We start from the raw sequence: 15,042 nt of genomic DNA, 5'->3' as shown, positions 1-15,042 counted from the left end.
AATCTGGGGCTGGGCTGTGCTTGGAGGTGTTCCTGGATACCCAAAGTTAAATACTTCACTGAACTGATTGCTTTTCTTTGGGTAGTAAGAGCAGGTGGTTGTACTGTTTGAACGCTTTAAAACACTTGGATTACGTTTCAGGATTGTTGCTGTTGATTTAGTTTGGGGAGATCTTTTAAACGTTAAACTAAGCAGCAATTAGCTGGCTGTGGTTTTGTTTCTAGTGAGTTCTGCTTTCTGATTTTCACACCCTGGAGCATGCCCTACGTTTGTGTTCCCGATATGAATGCGACTTGCTTTTATCCAAACTCTATTTTCACAGATATCCTCAAGTCATCCCAAAGACATTTCTGCTCGTGCCGATTTCAGCAGACTCTCCCCGGATCCCTACAAATGCACACAACCAAATTTACAGTCCAGAGACACGTGGGAGCTCTGCCTCCTCCTTGCCGTTGGGCTCTTCTTCACCAGCACTTTCCCCTTTCCAGCCTTCAGAGCCTCCTTTCTGGGTGTTTTAAGATGTCTTTCTCTACAACATTTCTGTTTCTTGCCCTCCTTGCTCTGCCTTCAAAGAGTTAAGGTGGAGGGGGGGGCCTCACCCTCAGCCCCTTCCTCCGTCTCAATGGCTGGGAGCTTTTGCCTTTTCAAATGTGTTTAACCAAATAAAGCGAATAGAGGATATGCAAATGCCTTTTCCCAAGCGAAACACAGGCCTGAATTGTTGCTGGCAGGTCACAGCATCACACCACCCTCAGCAGCCTCTCAGCTGAAGGGATTTGCTTGGCCTGTGCGGCCGCCGGGAGCGGCAGCCAGGAGGAGGCCGCGCACAAATCCCCCTTTCAGGCAGCTCCAGACGAGGGCCGGGGCACCACGCAGCGCCGAGGTCACTGGGGATCGCTCACCCCACGTCCCCGGCTGGCCTCTGACCCCGTCCCATCACGGCCAAGCAGAGACAGGAGCCAAAAATTGAATTATTTCATAAAAACCGCCCCGGCGCCCATGGCAGTGATGTGGGGTGTGCCAGGGAGGGGCCCTCCAATGGTACCGAATGGGCGCGATGGAAGCCACTTTGTGAGGCTTTCATGTTCACCAGGCTGCCGGTACAAGGCAGGCAACCCTTCAAAGCAGCCGGCAGGAGTTATCTGAACATTTTTCAGGCTAAAAGCGACCTTGCGTTAGCTCATCTCCAGTTACAAATCACAGTTTTGCCTAAAACTGAACTGTACTGCACATAGAAGCTAAAACATATTTAGAATTCCAAGAGGGATTCTGATATATATATATTTTTCCCCATCATTAAAACAATCTTCAAAAGATGTCTAAATAATGTTTTCCACTTGCTAAACCTAAATACTGCTCTATGCAGAATTCTGAAAAAAAGACATTGAACATCATTCACCTCATTTGTTATTCCAGTGCAAACGTGGCTCAGACCAAGTCATTGAAATCAACAAAACAATGGTTTGCTCTCTTCCTAGATGTCTCCAAAGGAGAGAAAAAAAAAAAAAAAGGCATTAATCAGCTTGGTAATGTCAGCACGCCAGCCAAGTGAATGCGCGGCGGCTCTCGCATGGTGCCACCTAGCAGACACAGGCAGAATGATGTGGCTGTCCCACCCCATCCCATCCCATCCCAGGCAGGGTCTCCATCCCCAACCACATCAAGGGGATGATTTTTTTTTTTTTAATTTCCAAACAGAAGCACTGCTAGGGCTGCAAGACCCCCGCAGTCATTGGTCTCAACTCCCCGCTTAGCAGCGGCATCACCCGCCCTGCTGGTGGGTCTGATCCAAAGGGTTTGGCAACCTGGGAGAGGAGCTGGGGATTGATCTGGAGACCACAGGGAGACCCTGGCAAATCCTCCCCTGGGGTAACTCAGCCCCCATGGCTCCCCAAGGGAAGCAAAGGAGAACAAATGGATCGGCTCAGCCACTGCTCTGGCACCCAGCAAGGCAGGATCTGGACTGGTCACACACCAAATTGGGTTGAAGTTTAGATTTCAGAGTAACAACGTCCAGAACAGTTACTCTGCCACACAGGGACCGTTGGTCCCGGTGCCGAACAACACCGCTGTCCCGAGGGAGAAAAGCCAAATAACGAAACCCAGACATCCCTGGGTCGCCTTGACCTCCCCGAGGCCAACCCACCTTACACTGATTTTTGCAGTGTTACTTAGCAGTAATGAAGTGGAAACTGCTTCCCTGTGGTGTGGCCTGTCTTCAGATCGTATCTACACCACAGCAGCCGCACGGTTGAGCAAATGGAAATGTGAGCTGCCTTCTTGCAACACCATCGCACAGAGATCTAGATGTAAAAACTTTTTCTCCCTTCGCTGGGGGTTTCCCGATGAGATGGTGTTTTCCACTGCACGATACGTTTCTTTGAGAAGCTTCCTGTGGTGCAAAGGAAGGTGGCTTGGACGAGAGGGTTGGATTTATCTTCTTTCCGCGTTTTGGAAAGGGGGGCAAGGCTGACGAGCACCCTGCTGGCTGACAGCCCCCACCGAGCTGGGGTTGCGTTTTGAGACGGATTGGATTTTCCAAGGCATCTGCAACACTCGGCAGCATCATCACTGCCCGTAAAACCCCGCGGGTGGGGTGGGCAAAGCATGGCCGCAGCCCCAGAGCTCGGTGACCAGCCCCAGGCCCTGTGGGATGAGCAGGGACACGGCTTCCCACGCGGCTCCGAAGCTCTCTTCTGGCTGAAAATCCCCTCTCGTCCCCCTGCCTTCCCCTTCTCATCACCAGCCACCAAGTTTTCCATCGTGCAGTCTCCAGTCCAAAGGTTAAATGATTTTATCTACATGCAGAGCACATGGAAGAAGCCAAAAGCCAAAATTCCTCCTTCCTCCTGCCTCCACCGGCCACAGGTCACCTTGAAGGCTCTGTGACAATGTTTACAGTGAGAGGAGCATCCGACACAGCGAGCGTCTTGTCATCAATAAGCACTGATAGCGCACGCTACGACGATCAATCTGAGCTCAGCAAAACACCTACCCGTGTCACGCTGTAGGGAAACAACGCTCGGTTCCTCAGAGGCTCCAGAAAAAGGAGTTGCAAGGACTCGGAGTCAGCGCGTCTGGAAGGAAAAGTCCCTTGGGAGCCAGGCTGGGCTCACAGCAAGCTACAGGGAAGCTCAGAAAGAAGCGTGAGGAATCCCACTCTTAAGGTGGGGTTTTATGGGTTTTAGTGATAAAATTCAAGCCTATTAATCCACAGTACAAAGCCAGGTGCTCTCTGGCACTCCTCACTCCGCTGCATCTGACCAGCTCCCAGGGTCAGAGGGTATCTGGTTCATGGGCACTGCCAGCCCCTTGTTGAGAGGGAGAGGAGCAGAGAGGTCAAAGCAGTTTGGGCACCAGGACCTTCTCCGGAGGGCCGAGGGCAGCAGCAGAGCACAGAGCACGTCGCTCCCCATGGACCTGGTGCCTGCAGCCCTGCAAAACGGCACCAGGACAGCTCAGGCCCTGGTGCCAGGGACCTGCAGGGCTTTGGCTTCGCTCAGCAGCACAAGGGACGTGAAGAGCAGCCATGAGAAAACCTCATTACTTGTATTGATCCATCGCCAAAGGAGCGCACGCAGAGCACTTAAAAATACAAATTGTATTAATAGCTGCTCTTCCTTCTTCTTCCTTGATGATAAAAAAAGAAGGTGATTAAGCCGATCGTTTTGTTTGGGTCTGCGTGGAGGACTAATCTAGCAAAGCCAAGATGAAAGCCATGGGAACAGAGCCGCGCTTGGTGCCTGCGTCCTGCTGCTTCCCTCTCACCCCGACCTGCTGCCGGGTTGCTTGCAATGGTGTAGTGTGGAGGAAGGAAGATGCTGATATTCCTCTCAAATTCCTCATAGAAATGTAATAAAAAGGAAAGGTTTAAACCCAGTGGTGCTCTGCAGCATTTGGTGATGCAAAAACCACGGCAGTTGTACCCTTACTGGAGCGATGTGGTATTTCTTTGTCCCTGGCTTGCTCCCAAGGCAGCTTTCCTACATCCACGGGTATTCAGTTAATTCAGTTTACCATCTGTCTTCAAAGCTTTTCTCCTCTTTTCATTACTTGAATATATTTATTATATCCATAGTAGAGTGAAGACAAAAATCAAATCAATGTCTAGATTAGTCCAGAGCAGCAGAGAAAAATTGCTGTGCGCTGCCTTCCCCCCGCAAGCAAGCAGAGAAATCCAGAAACATTTCCTCTTTCCTTTTGATGGTATCTAGCAACTGTTCAAACAGGAAAGTAATAGAGAGACGGAGAATAAAAGCAACTAAATATATCCCATCAAATGACAGAGGTTTGCCTCCCCTGCAGCAGGAGCACTCCATGGGTTGGTCTGAGCAGCCCTGGGCATCTGCTGTTTCCCACACAAAGTGTGGCAGGAAACGTTCCTTACCCTGAGACCTACATTTTGGGGCATCCTCAAGGACTCCTGTGTCACAGTGCAAGAACAGGATTTAGAAAAGGGACTGTGGAAGTCTCTTGCAGTGCCACGTTAACCTTCTGCTTCCTTCGCAAGCACACACTGACAAATATTTGGGGATGTAGCGGTGGTGGCGGGACAGAGCCTCCTCCTTGTGTCTCCACAGGTTCCCCTTGGCCAGCAGGAGCCAGGGGAGCACAGGGACCCCCTCTGTGCTGAGTGGTAGGGCTGACGCAGGGATGCAGTCACATGAGGTGAGGAGGGAAGAGAAGAGTGGGGAAGTCTCCGGGATTCCCTGTTTTCATTCAAGGGGAGAGGAGCAGGGGCCTCAGCTGTAACCTCATCAGGCTTCAGCCAAACCAGCCCAAGGCTCCCTGGGGCAGGGGTTGTTGTTGGGCTCGTTTGCTCTTACATCAACCAGGTAACAAAGCTCATCTGCACATTAGGAAATCTCTGTCTTTGTCCTTCTCTGACTTACACCTTTATTTCACTGAGGTGAGCACTACAGACCCATCCTCAACTACTCAAAACCTTTGTAAAGATGCAAGAAATTCACTTAAAATAACCTAGAGTGCTGGGCTGGGCTGTGATGGCCACCCAAGAGCACCTCATTCAGCAAATCGGCACAGGCACTGCGTTTCCTTGGCAGCACAGAGTGATGCCTACGGGATGGAGCCACCAGAAGACTGAGACCACGAGCAAGAGCAGCAGCCAGAATCATGCAGCTGAGCAAACGTGGCACTGCCGGGTCAGATAGAGCCCCCCTGTGCCAACGGGATCCATCTCCCTTAGGTGAGTTGTGCTGTGTCTGCCAGAGGCAATAGTGGCACATCAGTCTTCCAAGGACACCTATTCCGTAGATCACGTTAGGCTGAAGTCCCCACCCACATTAAAATCAAATGGGCAAGGAACTAAGGGAGGCCACGAGCCAGGGCAGTGCCCAAATGGAGGAACGCTTTGGGACAGCAGGAGCCAAGAGGGAGATGCATTTGGATGCAGCAGAGCGAGCACTGAGACGGGAGGCACGGGGACGCACTGGGATCGATGCCGCAGGGTGCGCGCAGAGGCCTGGGAGCAGGTGCTGGCCCACGAGAGGCATCCCCAGCCCGCCCTCCTCTCCTCCTTGTCATAAACAAGCCTGCCCCAGCCGGTAATGGAGCTCAGAGCAGTCCCTGGGGCCCCGGGCCCAAAATACTGTAACAAACACTTGCCTGCAGCCTCCCAGCCAAGTCCTGCTTTCTGATTCACCCATCTAATTCCCTTCGGGCAAAATTAGCGCCGCATGAGTTTTGCTACAGCTCGGAAGCAGCTGATTCAAGCTGCTGATATAAGCAACTGTAAACCCACCGACTTTATGGGAGCTGCCAGGATATTTTCAAAGACAAAATGCAGGCCAGCAATACTGGGGTCCCTATTTTTTTCAGGGTGAAACATTCCTTTTCAGAGTCAGAAGCAGCAAGCAGACATGCACATAAACAATCGCTGTATGTTTTCCATTCCTGGTGCTACCCAGCAGAATATTTACCTAATAATGCGAAGATGCTGTCTTTAAAAATCATTTTCCCTTTTGTACTTCTTCCCCTTGGAAGTCTGCTTGTTTAGAGGAAAGCTGTTGGACAAAGGGGAAACAGCACGGGCATTGAACCTCACCTTCCTTTGGAAAAGGCACCGCTCCCGGATTCAAAGCACCCACACCTGAGCGAGTGCAGCAGACCACTTAAAGCTGAACCCCTAAACACCTGCCAGAGAGCCTCCTACCTCAGACCTGCGGTCATTTTCTAACCCAGACACGCTTTGAAGCGCCGTGCCTGCCCACAGACAATGGGATTTGAACACAGCCCCCTGCCCAGCGGGTACAGCGCACGAGCACGCACACGCATCCACGAGCACACGGACACCGCCACGAGCACACGCACCCCTAGCAGCACACCCACGCACGCTGCCCTATTTCCCAGCCCCACTCCAAATAAATCACCGGACCGAGAACCCCTGGGACATAAATCTGGGGGCTACTTGGGGGATGGATGAAGCAGCGCGCCCGGCCGAGCCCCCACCGCGCATCCCCAGCCCCGGAGCCGCCCCCCTCCGCTCTCCAGCTGCCGCGAGGATGTCGCGATAGCCCGGCCCTGTCGCGATATAGCGGCGGGGGGGCACTCACCCAGCAGCAGGCAGCCGGAGCCGGCGGAGCCCAGCAGCGGGCCGAGCATGCCTGCGGCGCTCCCCGCTCCGCGCACTGCGGCGCGCTCACTGCGCAGCGCAGCCCGGCCCGGCGCGCTCCCCCGGCACAGGGCGGTATTTTTAGCAGCCCCCCTCCTTTTCCTTTTTCTCCTCCTCCTCTCCCCATCCCGGCGAGCCCTCCGGCTTCGTCTTGCCAGGGCCGGAGCATCCCTTCCTTCCCCTGAACGCGCAAAGAGGGCATCAGGGGAGGGGGAGAGGAAGGGGGGAAACTTTGCTCCGCCATGGCTGGTGCTTCCCTTTCCTGGTCCGAGGGAATCTCTGCTGCACAGGAGCTGTCCTGAAAGCCCTGCCCAGCTGAAATAGCGAAATACCTCCAGCTCCAGTGCCTAGGAGACGGATGAGCATCGCTTCCAGATATTTTAACGCCTTAAAACGCAGTGAATGGCTGTGCACAAAAGGAGATAAAAGGCGCTAGTGATGGCAAATAACGTGAGGGGGGTGTGGGGAGACAGCAGATTTATGTTCTGAGGGATTCCACCTTTCCCCCAACAAGCTGGTAGCAGAAAATTAATCTGGGCTCCATGGTAAGAGAAAGGCTTTGCAGAAAAAAGGCTTTACATGGCTGTGCCAGCAGTGACTCCAATGTTACATCCCCTGGTAATCACAGCACCGGGGGGTAAAGTGGGTCAGGAATGGCACAGGGAAGGACGCACACCACAGCCTTGTTCTTCAGCCTTCTGAGCGAGTAACATGGCAGATCTGCAAGGCAGGCAGAACTGGCTCAAAGCTGTGATGTGCAGCTGCTTAACTCTTTGTGAGCATGGAGCAAGGTTCACCAAGGAAATCCCTGCATGTATGAGGAATTAACACTTGTTCAGCACTGATTACAGCTGTCCAGGGTATATGCTTCCTTAGAAAATAAAGACTTTTGGTTTTCTTTAAGGTGAAAATGAAGCTGACATAAATGAAGAATTTCCATTTGAAGGGAAAAAGACACTTTTCAAGTGTGGTTTCTGATTCACTGTGAAAAGGACTTTAAAAAAAATCCTGCATATGAAAGACTAAACTGATGTCACTTGCATTGGTGTCACTGCTGCCCACTCTTGCAACCTGTTAGGAAATTGCCACATCCAACTGCTCAAGTAAAGTGGGCTTCCGAGATCCTTGGTCTCAAAGCAAAAAGACATCATCAAGTGTGCTAACAAGTAATTGTGCAGCTATTGTGACTTCAGCCACACTTGGTGTCAAAATCAAACAAAACAGCTACGAAATTGGACTTGGAAAATCATCTCTGCTGCTATACAGTCTATTTTAATTATGAGCTGTTGTCTAGCCTCTTGCTGATATCTTATTTCTAGATAAGGAAGAACATTTTCTACCCCACTTTGTATGTTCCTCCCTGCAACAAGTTTTGTGTGCTTGAAGACTGTCAGAAGATCTTGTTTTCCGCAAGCAACCAAAATCCCACAGCCACTATGTCTGAGAAAGCCCAGACTTCCCCCAAACCACCAGTTCTATTTGCTGAGCCCTGCTTCTGGCTAATGGAAGTTTGCAGGAGCCCAGAAATGGCAATACTGGAGCTGATGGATAGGACAAGTTAAATCATCCTAATCACATGGGATCACTTGGCTTTTCAGGCAACGGATCTTTTTAAATAATATTTCTCTAGGGAAGTGGAGGGAGTAGCAGGAACTGGTTAAAGTCCACCAGCTCCCAGAACTCCGCTAAGCTTTACAGCAAAGATTGGCACATCCAGTTGTGCACTGAGTCCTGAAACACCTTTCCTGCTCCTGGCAGAGAAGTGAAGATCACTGACACAGCAGCTACCACCTGGACCTCTGGGCACTCACAGGGTGTCTGCCTGTGCCCTGCAAGGAAGAGCTTTCCTGACCTCATCAGTTCCTGGAGCAGCTCCTCCGATCTCTATGTAGATTTTAAAAATTTGGTGACATCCTGTGTTTCACCACAAGCTTCCTGCCTCTGTGCATGTAAACCCTCTAAGGCTTGACTTGTATTTTCTGCCTTTAGTAGATTTCTGCTTCTCTGTACAATAGACCCCAGGGCAAACTTAGCCCAACTGATCACAAGGTCCATCTGAGGTCATTTTCAGAAGTTGCTCACACCCCTGTAGCAGCCTATTTTGGTGCTCTCATCGTGTCCCTCATTAGGATGATACCAATGGAGATTTTGTTTCTAGAGGTGTCAGTGACAGACACCTGTCATGATGCTGAAATTTTCCCCACTGAGGATCTTACTCAGAACTCATGAGTCACAGAAGTGTCCAAAATTGCTACAATATGAGAGCCATCTCTGCTGCGGAGGCCATACCTTACACCACCAGGAGATTTAAACCAGTAACAGACCAACAACAATCTTCTTAATATCCACACCAGAGAACAACAGCAGGAAATATCAGCCAGGGACTTTGCACTCACATTCCTCTCTAAGCTATGAGAAGTTCTCAAATTCATTCCCAGACCTGTCACTATCAGAAGATCCTTCTACTCCGTTCCATCACAGCTTGGTCTGGGTAGTAGGAAATATAAACTATGCCAAATCCTTGTGAATAAACAAATTCAAAGTGCTTCCTACTTCTTCACACAATTAAGTGCAATAACATTAGTCTAAAAGAGAAGATATGTCATCAATTTCTTATTTCTTGATACTCTTCTGTGCCCATTCAATAATCTGATGTAATTTAGTTGCCCCCAAGTAACATTAATACAAAAAAAGCTTCTTAGAAAGTGTTCCATTCTGATAAATTTTGCTTTTAAAGATGTGTAATCTTTCGAGCTATAACTTGTTAAATTTCTATTTCAGGTTTTTCAATCTCTCCTCACCCCCAACCAGCTGGTAAACAGTTACTATGGCAGCACCTAATGCAGTGACTCAGCACTCCCCCACATCTCAGTATCAGCTGTCTGCCCTTCTGGTTTCTTATGATGGTAATCATGCCCTCTTTTCTGTCTCATTGCAGAATTATCAGATCATGTTGCCCTTGTATAATTCAACATCAGTTGAGGCAATCAATGCAAGAATCTGCTAAGTAAAGATGCTATTCAGGATGCTATTTCAGCTTTCCTTTTCTGTAGATTCAAAAGATGTTTGATGGTATTCCAATCATGTCTCAGTGTTTCTCTGGAGCTTTATATTACCCCTTGCCAAGCAAGCTAGTCTAATATCAAACCATTACATGCCCGGCTCCAAAATGTCCCAAGCCTGTCCAGTGAGCAGAAACTCCCTCTCCTTTTGTTGCTGTTCAGAGCTCCTTGCTTTCTGTTCCTGGGCAGGGATTTTTTTTTCCCCCTTCATTTACCTTGACTTGCAAGTTGGTTTGACACCTTGAGTTTTCACCTTGATCCTTCATCTGGTGTTAAGTTGTGAACTGGTTGGCCAGTTCACATTATTACCAGCAGGGCTACTGCTCACATGAAGGGAGAAACCACAAATTTTAATCTATACCTTAAAGCAAATTGTGGAGAAGAGGAATCCACAGCATCACCCAATTTGCCATATCTAAAAGCATGAGAAGGCTTTTGTGAGTCAATTTAGAAACAAGTAATTTTGATAACAGAGGAACCCAAAGAGCCTGTAGCTTTCCATCTTATAATTACCTTGTCCCAGAGCTAGAAAAGTGTGAACCACTTGTGTCAGGTCTTTTTCTTGAAGTTGAGATATTTGCTTTACCCCCCCCCCTGCTATCAGTGATAGAGGCGAGTCTCCATCAGCTGGCTCAGGACCTCAACCAAGCCCATTTCTTGGCATCCACTTTCCAGAACTACGCCTCACAGACTTTCTGGAAAAAAATAATACACGTACCTGTGGGAAGGGCTACAGCACTTTCCTGCTGGGCCCGCTGAATCGCCGCCAGCTTGGGCTCCCCCCGCGGCTCAGGAGCCGCCCCCCGGCGCTGCAGCACCACGGACAGCGGCGGCGCCCGGCCCCGCGCCCACCCCGGGGCCCCGGCCCTGGGCTCGGCTCTGCCCTGCTCCGCTCCCCCTGCTCCTGGGCCCGGCTCTTCCCCAGCCAGCCTTCCTTTCCACCTGGGGAAGAGAGTAGGGTTGAGTCCCTGCGCTATTTACCCGCGGTCACCTCGTACGGAGGGATTTGGGCAGAGCTGGGGAGCAGCACAGCGTTGGGGTGGGCAGATGATGTGTTTGCTACGGGCACAGCACACAGACCTGTGCTGGTTGGCAGCCCAAATCGAGAAGAAGTGATGGGATTGACAATTCAGTAAGTTAGCTTTGCATACCATAGCCAAAAAAACAATACAAAGTGCTGCTAAAATCCATATAACCACGCTGTTTGGTGCCAGCTCCCCCTTTTTTTTGTGACTTTGAAGATTTAAGAAGGGTATTTTGGCTAGATGAAGAGGTAAGATCAGCCCCTTGAACTCAAGTGTAAGTCATCCCCCAAGTCAAACAGAGCAAAGGCTTCCTCTACACACTACATTGATACCCAAAGCATCCCAAAGTTTTGTATTACCAATTTCAATTGAAAACTTTTGGATTTGTTGACAGCTTTTGTTTCAGCTATGATGCACACCAACAGAAGCAGTTTTATTGGCAGGAGAAAACTTACTGTTTGAATACAGCGGGGGTCAGCTGCTCCCTACAAGCCAGGAACCACGCTCAATACAGATGAAGGGCAGGGGCCTCAGCAGCCACGGTGCAGCCTCTTGGTACCCGAGCACAGCAAGCAGGGCTGGGGATGGCAGCCCAGCACCAAGCCCATCAGTAACTGTGCGGTGATGAAGCAGGTCTGAGGCAAGTCAGGAAGTCCATCCACAGGTTAGGGTCCAAATCACCAGGGTGCATGGTCAGGGAGAGGCATGGCTGCAGCTGAGCTGGAGAACAACACTTCTGCAACACCAGCAGAAATTGTGAAGACCCCAAGGCTGAGCTTAAACGGGCTGGGTCCATGGGCAGGGTGTGGGCAGAGGCCCAGCTGAGGTTGGTCAGGGCCGTCAAAGCCTGTTAGTGCCCCTGCAGCTCTGACAGGTGCAAACTTTCTGCAGAAAAAAAAAAAAAAAAAAAAAAAATGTTTCTTAACCTTGTAGCTCTACTTGGTATAATGAGGGTCCCACCTGATGTAGGAACAGTGTTAATAAACTGACTTTTATCTGTTAAGCTTTCACAGTAAAGACATTTAGTTTGGTAAATGCACATATGCACACAAATCGTAATTCTTGGACTCTGAAGCAATTTACAAAGGGAGAATTTCTAATATCTCTCCTTAATTTCATTTTCTTTAACCTATGCACAAGTGTTAGCTGAGATGAATGATGTAGTGACAAAAATCTTCCTGGCTGCAAGAAAAGGCTGGAGACAAAACCATTATTTAACTGTTCACAGGAAAAGTCAGTGGACTGCCTATGCAAATGAAGAAAAATAGATTGTTTCATTCTGAGGACACAAAAACACCAGCAGGTATCAGACTAGAAGTGATGCAATGCCCTCCTTTATTGATTTGTTTCTGTTCGCGTGCCTTCATTACCATGAACTCTCTGAGCTACTCCTGGTAGGGTTATGCAAGGAGAGAGCTGATGCCCGTTCAGAGGGCTCCAGCTACAAAAACAAAGTCAGAACTTACAAGAGCTTTTTGAGAACAATGCGTTCTAGCCCTGCTCTTCCTACATTACAGTGAGAAATGAGAAAACAAGTGGTACTGTTGTGGGTTTTCCGGAACAAATTAAGATATCAGAGTTGGACAGAACAGTTGTTTAATCTCATAACCCTTCATGCTGCAATCACATAAGGCAAAAAGGAGATATTTAGCTTAACTTCTTCTGGCTTAGAGGACACACTTACAGCCTGAATCCAGAAGACTCCTGCCAATGAACAGGAGCACACTTTTATCTCACTGAGGCTGGTCAGTAAAGATTCATTCTCTTGAGGCAAATTATGGTACACCTCTATCTGGCAGTAAAGCATCAACTCCCTTGTATAAATAGAAACATACACTGCAATGACCTTTGTGCCTCTGTTAGATTAATTCTCCTTGGGTTTGGATAATGGAGAAACACAGATATGGTGATTTGGGTTGTGGCTAATGGGTCGCACCTCTTGAGTAAAGAAATGACAAAGCTAATGCCTTAGCCCATGTGAAAGTGCCACCTTCTGACAGTATTGTAACTCAAATTGAAGTGGAGTTTTGAAGAATAATATTTACCTATTTATTTATTTATTTTGTCACAGGTTTAAGGTGAAGGATTCATAGGAGCAGAACAATTTTATTCTGTTAAATTACCCTTGCTTCTCTTTCTCTTCTTCATCAGGCCGTGGAGGAGTCTCAAGAGGAGGGTGAACAGGGAGCTGAGGCAGATCTGTTGACACCAGTGTTTGCAGCAGTGTGCAGGCAATGAGGTTGTGCTGTGACTGTAAAGTGACAGGTCATATACGCTGGTGACTTGATGAAGTGTCGATCATGTTATTTAAAAAGCGACCAGGCTCCTTTTATTCTGTAAATGTTACACAGAGAAGCAAAGCACTTCACTTCCCCAGCCTAGGCAAGCACAGAGATCCCTCATGGCTGAATTTTGCTGTTGATCAATGATGTGACCTTGCCAACAGCAGCAGGCTGGCAGAGCGTGCCAGCGATCTTTCCGCTTTGTTTTCTCCTGTAGTAATCCTTTTTGCCCCTCTATTTTTGAGTAAGCTGCCATCTGCTGTCAGAGCTCAAGCAGCCACACAGTGCTGGGGACTGAGCCAATGCCAGCAAAAGCAGCAGAAGTCAGAGCAGCAGAAACATCCCATTGAAGGTGCAGGTTGAAATGCTTTTTGTATGACTTCTTATTACTATTTCTTTCATACATTTATTCATGATTTAATATATTTAGGTTGTACTGAAATGGAGCATCTTTTAAACAAGAGCCCACAGCATTTTCATTGCAGACAACGAGATATTTACTGTTTGTTTTTTTTGTGTGTGTGTGCTGTTTCTCCACTTGCTATGAACGACTGCCAGCTGTTTGTTTATGTTGGCTTAATTAGAAGATAGAAAGGATAGGTCACATAAGTTTTGTAACAATAAGGTTAAGAATTTAGAAACCTGTTCAAAATTGAAGATAAATGAGATGTGAATATCAAGGCTGAGTCTGAACTCGGTGGTCACTCTAGAAGCACTGTAAGAGCATCAGTGTGGAGTCCGGTGGTGCCACCTGGAAAGAACAGATCAGTGTTAGCAACATAACAGCTAAAATGGCTGTGAAATCTTTCATTACTGTTTGGAATGAAAGAATATATCTTGCAGTGGAATAAATTCCACCGTATGGTCTAACAATGTAAATGTAACAGAAACGAATCCTTATCTGAATGCATGGATGGAGAACTGAACGTGTAAAATAGAACATAAACAAAATCAAAAGGATAAAGTGTTTGCCTTACGTCAGTCAAAATAAAGGGAAAATGTCATTGTATGATATAATTACTTCAGAAGAACTACTCAGAGCAGCATGTGTCATCAGCAGGACTAAAAGCCAGAATTAACAGTACAAAGGACTGGCATTGTGTAATGTCATCTGGATGTAATTTCAGAAAGCATGCAGTGATATCAAATACTCTCTGAAGCTGAGTAGGAAATGTTCTAGGATGATTTTGCTATGTTCGAATCACAGAATCATCCAGGTTGAAAAAGATCTTCAGGGCCAAGTCTAGCCATCTAAGTGATGATGAGTGGCTGGGGAAGCACAGGAATCACAGTGTTGGTAAGCACAGACATGGGCGTGGGAACACAGCATCACTAAAACCAGCAAGGGGCTCTACGTGAGTCTTACTCTGCCCAGGATCTCAGACAGAAAAACTATGCTTAGGTTCAAAATATTGTTAAATTTACAGAAAATAACATTATTTGTGGCATTAAATACAACAATCAGATGTAACATTTGTGTTGGAGTTTTCTTATATCACCAAGGGCCATCTGTCAGGAAGACATCACAAGGAAAGATCTTTCTGTGTACTCCGTATCTCACACCTTTTCCTTAAATATCCACTGCTGCTCATAGCACACTGGGTCATGACAGACCTTTGATCTGCCTGATTCATCTTGTCTTTTATGTTCTTTGGTAAAGTTAGTATGTTCTTTAGTAGTAGCTCAAAAAGCTGAGGGCCATCTCATGCTCATTAATTACATTTAGACATTCATATTGAATGACATGCAAGAAGCTATTGCATTTACTATATACAGCAGATGAATAATTCACTTCATTAATGACCTCAGAAATATTTCTATTGACCTGATCTTTTTATACCCAACAGGAGAGATGGTAACTCAAGTAATTTCACTGCTGCTAAGGCAACAGAAACAAAGGATGGTGCTGCCAGACAGCCAAATGCCCATAGTGTAGTTAAAACCACCCAGAAATTCAGAGTGGTCAGTGAGCCAGTTAGATGTGAGCCAAGAGCCCATCATCAAGTAATTTTAAAATGAAACAGCTATTTTGTGGAGGGCTC

General features: G+C 47.9%; 1 protein-coding gene across 2 annotated transcripts in view; it reads right to left on the bottom strand.

The window, feature by feature from the left end:
• The window catches only part of ACSL6 (acyl-CoA synthetase long chain family member 6), a 57,212-nt gene that overhangs the window by 40,838 nt on the left and 1,332 nt on the right, over positions 1 to 15,042 (bottom strand). The window contains exons 2-5 of one of the 2 annotated variants that reach the window (XM_068697927.1): positions 13,643 to 13,751; positions 12,842 to 12,969; positions 11,174 to 11,603; positions 6,573 to 10,388 (exon numbers count right to left, since the gene is read on the bottom strand). In XM_068697927.1, coding sequence (XP_068554028.1) covers positions 6,573 to 6,621 — 49 coding nt within the window. In that variant the 5' untranslated portion in view covers positions 6,622 to 10,388; positions 11,174 to 11,603; positions 12,842 to 12,969; positions 13,643 to 13,751. Of the gene's footprint in view, positions 1 to 6,572; positions 10,389 to 10,411; positions 10,548 to 11,173; positions 11,604 to 12,841; positions 12,970 to 13,642; positions 13,752 to 15,042 lie in introns of those variants that run through there. The other variant, XM_068697929.1, reaches the window with a different exon arrangement.

The sequence above is a fragment of the Anas acuta genome, chromosome 14 (genome assembly GCF_963932015.1).
Source record: "Anas acuta chromosome 14, bAnaAcu1.1, whole genome shotgun sequence".
In the NCBI taxonomy this organism is placed as follows: domain Eukaryota; kingdom Metazoa; phylum Chordata; class Aves; order Anseriformes; family Anatidae; genus Anas; species Anas acuta.
Note: the sequence above shows the minus strand (reverse complement) of the source record. Positions and strands in the feature narration are given on the sequence as shown.